This window comes from Lytechinus variegatus, chromosome 9 (assembly GCF_018143015.1).
Source record: "Lytechinus variegatus isolate NC3 chromosome 9, Lvar_3.0, whole genome shotgun sequence".
Lineage (NCBI taxonomy): Eukaryota > Metazoa > Echinodermata > Echinoidea > Temnopleuroida > Toxopneustidae > Lytechinus > Lytechinus variegatus.
This window is the reverse complement of record NC_054748.1, coordinates 17,164,672-17,172,320: the sequence shown is the minus strand read 5'-3', so window position 1 is coordinate 17,172,320 and position 7,649 is coordinate 17,164,672. Positions and strand designations below refer to the sequence as shown.

General features: G+C 34.6%; 1 protein-coding gene across 1 annotated transcript; it reads left to right on the top strand.

Annotated features, from left to right (window-relative positions):
* The first annotated feature begins 1,019 nt into the window (after window positions 1-1,019).
* LOC121421746 (lysoplasmalogenase-like protein TMEM86A) lies at window positions 1,020-4,189 on the top strand. The gene is made up of 2 exons (XM_041616539.1): window positions 1,020-1,126; window positions 2,236-4,189. Exons 1-2 carry the CDS (start codon window positions 1,094-1,096, stop codon window positions 2,935-2,937), a joined length of 735 nt encoding a protein of 244 aa, XP_041472473.1. The 5' UTR covers window positions 1,020-1,093; the 3' UTR covers window positions 2,938-4,189.
* The last annotated feature ends 3,460 nt before the right edge of the window (window positions 4,190-7,649 follow it).

Below are 7,649 nucleotides of genomic sequence, written 5' to 3'. Positions count from 1 at the left end.
ATGTTTCATGAAAATTCAGTTTCGCATAAGAATATTGCAATACGGGAGAATTAAAAAAAAAGATTTTATTGGAGTGGACCTAACCCCTTTTGCAACTAAACTCTTCTGAAGAACTCATTTATCAAAAGGGGTTATATTATTCATAAATTTTATTGGTTTCTGTCTCTAAACTCATTTAGTCACTCTGATGCCAAAGACAATTTGAAAACGTGAATGAAAGTGGCAAAGAAAAATTACTTTTTTAATCAAAAGAGATTGGATTCATTTCAGTTTACTTGCAAAACGGGTTAGGTCCACAATTATATTTTTTTAATGTATGGAAAAAATTGAAGACAGGCAGATTTCTTTTATACCCAATTTTATGTTCACATGATAGGATAGTACATCATGACAATTTAGTTTCTCATAAGAATATTGCAATAAGTGAGAATAAAAACATGTTTTTTCTCGGAATGGTCCAAAGTGGACCTAAGCCCTTTTGCAACTAAACTCTTGATTTTGTACCGGTATTTCGTAATAAATTAAAACCGATGCATTTATAACCACTGAATACCAAATTAAACTATCCGAGTACTAGTAGTGAGCAGCAACGGGATTAAGAGTTCAATGTTTACGTTTTCGCGATGACGTCGTTCTCTCTCCGGCACGTGACCGAATAACGAGTACGATTCGGTCACGTGCCCGTGCGAGAACAACGTCATTCGGAGAAAACGTAAACATTGCAATTGTTCTCGCGGTACCGTTATGCAACGACATCAATGAAGCCGGGATAACAATGGAATTCACACACAAAGGATTCTAAACTTTAATATTAACAGATGGAACCAGACTTGGATGTGTTTTTAAGTGATCCAGTGCTAAATCTGTAGCCATATTCGTAAATCTTATTCCGATAACTTCCCGGTTCGACTTTCTGTGATTTTCGCGCGTGTAAAACTAGAAGAACGTTCAACGTGATTGTGAAGAGGTGAAACGTGAAAACAGCCCGCTACTCGACTAAATTTACAGTGACTTTTACACTACGAATTTCCGTAGAGAGGATTGTTAATCTTTTTCTAATTCTATTCCAGGCTGAGGCTGAACTTCTGAAGTCATGCATGTGATCAAGATGTTCAAAGTTGATGTTGTAAGTTAATGAAAGCTTGGGGTCTAACTTTTTTTATTGTCCGAAATTAATAGTCTTTAATTGTGGGTGTCTATTATTATTAATCATTGAACACTCACTCTTTCACTGAGAATGGCCGGCGTAAGTCAAAAGTGTGATATTGAAGTGTGATACCAAAACAAATCCAGTTAAAATGCTTTTTGCCAATCAAATGTTATATTCATGCTTTGTAATTAATATGGTCTATCGTTCAGTATTAAAATTTTCAAACAATTATGAAATATTGCTTGCAAAGTTCTTCGAATTGCGTCCTGTTCAGACAATCAATGCCTGACAAAGAGTCGCAAGAATATGGGATTTTATGTATGGTAGGGGGTCCTAAAGCTGCGCGGGTCCTAAAGCTACGCACCACTCATCACGCATGCAGTTTTTAATGGCAAATGCGCACTTTGTTTGGAATTGTGACTGCAGAGAGTGACGAACGATTCCTATTCAATTTTTTTCTACAGAGGCTGCAGTAAATCTCTAAATGTAGAGAACACCCACAACTGTTTTGAATTTTTGAGCTATATTCTTTTTAATTTCATATTATCCTATAATAGTATGAACATAGTTTAGAAATTGAGGCACAGGAAATTCTATTTTTCTGCATGATAAATCGAGTGCGTAGCTTTAGGACCCCTTCTAACATCGGGCAGCGAATTCAAGAGGTGTTCGAAAAACACGGCGGGATTTTCGTATTAGTGAGTTTTGAGATATTTTGTTCTTGCTTAATGATCTTTAGAATATTTGCCACAAGTTAGCGACAGATAATTTGTTCGAATATTAAAATTGGCATAGTTTCTATCGTTTGTAAACAAAGTGCGTAGCTTTAGGTCCCCCCATCATACATGTAGATTCCTATACTTACTTAAGCATTTAGTATGAATGTACAGCGGCGCTTTTTTAATCAGGTCCAAAACGATTACATCTATAACTAGTGCTATGACTGCTGCTACTATACACATTGTAAGTACTACAATAGTAATGATCCGTAGACCCTCTAATGATAATAATAATAGTAATAATAATGATAACAATAGTAATAATAATGATGATAATATAAATGTATCCCTTTTATCTTCCTTCAGGCCAGAGCAGTATGTCCCAGACTCATCCCATTCATCAACGGAACCATCCTCTACTTTCTGCTCCGACCGGAACCCTCGTGGCTGGCCATCGCTTGCAAGTGTCTCCCGATCCTCTGCCTCTGCGGCTTCGTCATACACGAGATTTACCTCTTCTGCAAGCAAGGGTTTTCGGTCTTTCCAAAGTACCATCTTGCAATCCTAACCGGTCTTGTCCTGTCCTGCATAGGCGATGGTTGTCTCGTCTACGTCAACCAATACTTCATCCACGGACTTCTCTTCTTTGCGCTGGCGCATGTCATGTACATCTTTGCGTTTAGTTTTGGTACAAACCCGATCAAACCCTCCATTCTGGTGCCCTTGATGCCCTTTGCTGGGGTCGTCTACGGCTTCCTCTACCCAGGTTTTGCCGCATACGAACTTACATTCCTCGGGGCCCTGTACATCATCCTCATCATGCTCATGCTGTGGAGGGCGATCGCCCGGGTCCAGTTTGCGGAGAACCTCTGGACATGGACCAAAATGGCCGCCGGGATAGGCGCGGTCCTGTTCTGTATCTCGGACCTGGTCCTGGCGACGAATATGTTCCGCAGCGCTATCCCATCATCCCAGTCCATCGTCATGACAACCTATTACACAGCTCAGCTAGGAATGGCGATGTCAGTTGTCAGCCATGGACACGTTATTGAAAAGAAAGAGAAATAAGCCTGTCTTCCAAGACATTGTACTTAGAATCCCTATTTTCATACCTAATAAATGCTGCTTAATATTTTAAAATATATATTGCGACTTACATTTATTTAGAAATAAAAAAGAAAAAAGTCTTGCTCTGTTTGTAATATAATATATTGCAATATATATGAAGGTAGAATATAACTTGCATTTTATCACATTGCACAAATTATTTTTGCATAAACAGTAAATATATATTAAAGTAATGTGCATTTTTTTTAAATGTAATCCATAAAGATTGTGTCTTTTGTTTAGTGTGCTCTTATACAACATGTAGATTTTTAAGATCCATCAGTTTCACCAAATCATCAGGGCATCCCTGTTTGGTCTTCCATACTGATTTATTATTCATTGGTTTATTTCATTTCTCTTTCAATTATTCAATTGCAAATAATAATGATAATGATACTTATAAAGCGCCTAATTATTTCTTTATCAAAGGCCAAAAAATTCTATATGAAGCACTCTACAATAAATCAGAAATACTAAACAAATCAATGATACAAAAACAAGTGAACTTACAGAAATTTGTGAGTGGGTAGTATGGATCATACTTAAACGAAATACATCATCATTTCTCAAATAAAGTATCAAAATTTTAAGATTTATGTTTGAGTGTTTTGTGGTCTGATCATGGTGCCTATATATGTACTTACATGTACATGTACAGCTTGTTCATGTTTTCACTAGTTAGGAATAAGCAATTGTTCAACATCAATTATTCGCAATGGGCAATTCTTCATGAAAAAAGAATCATCTCACTCTATATGTGTCAAGTTGTCAACCAAAGTGAAAACAAACCAAAAGTAATTAGCCACTACACAAATCTTTGGATACAACATTTTTGCTACATATGACAGTCTATACAAGTATATTGTTTTGTGAAAAAATGAAATTGTATCAATTTCAGGTCATTATATCGGAAAGAGTAAACACCGTATACCACAATATCTGAAAAGATTGTATTGATTGTAGACAATTTTTCTAATGGTATTCTCGTGTAGTGTTCTGAAAAGAAAGGATTAGGAACACATGTACAAGTAGTCGACAACAAGAGTAAAATTATACAATATATATATATATAATGTCCATCATTATCATCATTATGTGCACAATGTGATTTTTTCACAACTCGCCTAGTTAGCTTTACATATGAAAGGTCAAGTCCACCCCAGAAAAACATTGAATTGGATAAATAAAGAAAATTCAAGCAAGCATAATGCTGAAAATTTCATCAAAATCGGATGTAAAATGAGAAAGTTATGACATTTTAAAGTTTCATTTTTTTTTCACAACTCAGTGACATGCAAATGAGACAGTAGATGATGTCCCTCACTCACTATTTCTGTTGTTTTTTATTGTTTGAATTATACAATATTTCATATTTGACAATAGGGACTTGACTGAACCATATAGTATTAAACAATGCTAATTCCACATGTTGAGGGAGGAATTAATCATCGTATCACTTCACAATGAGAATAAAATTAATATTTCATATACCGGTAAAGCAAAAGAAATGGTGGGTAGATTATATCATATTCTCCTCATTTGCATACCAGCCAGGATGTGCATATAACTGTTTTATTGAATTTAAGCAAAACTTTAAAATGTCATCTAACTTTCTTATTTTGCATCCAATTTTGATGAAATTTAATAGGTGTTGTGTTGTTTGATTTTTCTCTTTTTATTCAAATCAACTTTTTGTTGGGGTGAACTTGTCCTTTAACTAATATTAACATACATCATTCAGGGAGCATATTTATTTTGCTGGCTGTGTTTCATCGCTATGCCTCAGGTAATATAAAGAGGTTTTAAACTTGCCATTGTTTTTCTGACTGAATTAATTAATGCGCATTATACTACCAGTAAGGTTTTTATCTGTTTGCAACTCCAATGTACATAAAGCAACTAGTCTTTATCTCTGGTGTTCTGGTGTATTTAGAGTTGATATTTGCACAAATAGGGTGGCTTATTCTTGTTATTATTTTGGTTTAAAAATCTTTAATACATGATTCTATTTTCCAAGGGTATGTTGGATGTATAGGTAAATGATATGAACTATTTTATCTTAATTCATGTCAATTACTATTTAATTCTTTAAATTAAATGGTAAAAAACAGTGTACATATATGGTAAGAGAGGCTGTTACGTTTAGATGTTTTTAGAAGGTTGTCTTAATGAGAAATCATTAACTTCATAGAATTGAATTAGGATATGTTCTTAATGAAATTGCACCTACCTGCATTTGCAGTGTTTTGGACACAATCTAATCTAATGCTTAAATTGTGGATATATCCACACTATATTCTGAAAAATATAAAAATAGGGGGGGGGGGGGGAGAGAACAAAGAAAGGAAAAAAATTGTCAGGTTTCAATATTCTCCCTTTTTTTGTGTGTGTGTTCAAAATCTTGAAATACGGGACAAAACGGCATCCTGGACAGGGTCTCACGGGACAAACTGCTAAATTATGGGACTGTCCCTAGAATTTTGGGACGCCTTGGGCCTGTCTTACAAAGAGTTATGATTGATCAAATCAATTGCAACTATGGAAAGCCAGCAAAGTCAACATATATACACTGCATGTTTGCTCAAATATTTTTCTAGATATGAATGTATATCCATAAATTCATTGATTTCTTGACAGCTCGGTGTGTTCTCCTTTGTTTACAAAGGACATTTGCACATTTCCTGTAGAAAAAATTATGACATTGATGGATTTCCATAGAGTTAATATTGATTTGATCAATCGTAACTATTTCAGACGAGGCCTAGGTCACCCTTTTTTAATGGCCCATTTGTATTGTATTTAAGATAAGCACTTGCCCGATTGCCCAGGGCATGTAAAAGTTAGAGTAGGGCACATATTTTGAAGTAAAGACCAAAACTACTTGCCCGAATTGGGCAAGCAAAATATCTCACAGTAGAATGACCAAAATTAGGGTCGATATTTTTTATATGATATCTACCCTAATTTTGGTGATGGTGGGCAAGATAAAATCACTTTAGAAAAAGAAATGCAATAACAAGGTACATCAGGTCAAGTGGTAAAACTTTTTTTCAAGGATTTTTCGGACAAGTGAAATGGATTTTTGGGCAAGTATATTCCAACTATTTAAAAATTTACTTGCCCGACTGGGCAAGTGCTTCTAAAAAGTTATGTTGCACCCTGCTATTATCTATGATTATTTTTTTTTATTTTCTATCATGATCATGCATGTGGAGTATTCCTTGTCATAGATAGCAATGTATGTTTGCTATTCTCCACTGTTTGTTTATTTTTTATCTTTTTTTATGTACATGAACATGTATTAATGTATTATTTACATTGGCCCGTATTCTGAAGTCGGGTTTAAAGTTGTGGTTTAAGTATGGATAGCCAATTGTTACATAAATCACAAACAGTAGAGATATCATATTTCAGCTCATTTGGCTCTCAAATCATTCATAATTGTCTAGGAAGTTTAAATCGATGATCGTCTTCACCATAGAATAATCAGGAAAGAGCAACGTAAATATAAGAAACATACAACTTAATAAAAATGTTGATACTTTTGGCTTCCCATATTTAAACCACAACTTTAAACCTGAGTTTAAGTTAAACCTGACTTCAGAATACGGGCTCTTGTATTTATTTTCTTCCTTGATTTTGTTTTATCCAAATTAGACTGTATATAAAGAGAGAGAGGGAGATGTATGTATGGCATTTAAAGAGAAATGCCAGTAGTTGCAATAAACACTGATTTCATGAGAAAGTCTGTAAAACCAGGCTTAATTGTCAGAATATAATCGAGGATCTAGATCTGGTACACTTACATAAGCTGAACTTTGTGAAATCTTGAAATCTACGCTGAAAAATGTTCACAATGAAGATCACCAACACAGATAGGCACACGTGGGACAGTGTATTAATATTGCTGGAATAAAGACCTGACGGAAGTGACCGAATCCGCGCTTATTTTGCTTATTTCTTAGCAATTACACAATTTCTTCCAGAATCCGTTGGCACATATTTTTTATTCATACAAACAGACACTTGGGTGGTCATTATATCAGATTCTGTCAAAAGTCATTTTGAGGTCGTTACCAAAACTGGAATTTATCTTTAAGTTAACTACCTATAAAGTGGCTTTATATTTGAGTATTTTTTCAAGATTTTTTTGTAGTGGGACAGTTTCACACACACAAAAAGAAATGACAAAGTTCCTCAACCTACTAATTAATGCCAGGTTTTCAGTAGCTTGTAACAATTGTAACTTGCCAGTTAAGGGTTTGTGAAACAGGGCCTATATTCAGATTGATGCAGGTACTTATTGAATTTTAATCTCATTATTGTTCAGACTTACACATGCCCTGGAATGCACTTATAATAAGAGCGCTTTGGCTGTATTATCTTTATGGTAATAAAAATACTATAAAAATCCACAATTAACGCTGTTTTTTTTTTTATTTCTCAATATTCCGTAATGACCTTGTGAGCTTAGGAAGTCATGTAAAGAGTTGATTGCTCTCCTTTATTCTTTCATTTCTTTGCTTTTATTCACATCTGTGGCCCATCTTACATTGATCAGATCAATCGCAACTATGTTAAGCCAGCAAAGTCAACACATAAAATGCATATTTGTTCAAAATATTTGCCAATTATGAATGTACTTGTATATCCATAAATTCATTTATTACTTG

Excerpts from the sequence above, each read along its gene's own strand:
- LOC121421746 (XM_041616539.1), top strand. The coding sequence starts at position 1,094 with ATGCATGTGATCAAGATGTTCAAAGTTGATGTT. Across the intron at positions 1,127-2,235 it reads AGATGTTCAAAGTTGATGTT|GCCAGAGCAGTATGTCCCAG; the intron begins GTAAGTTAATGA and ends ATCTTCCTTCAG.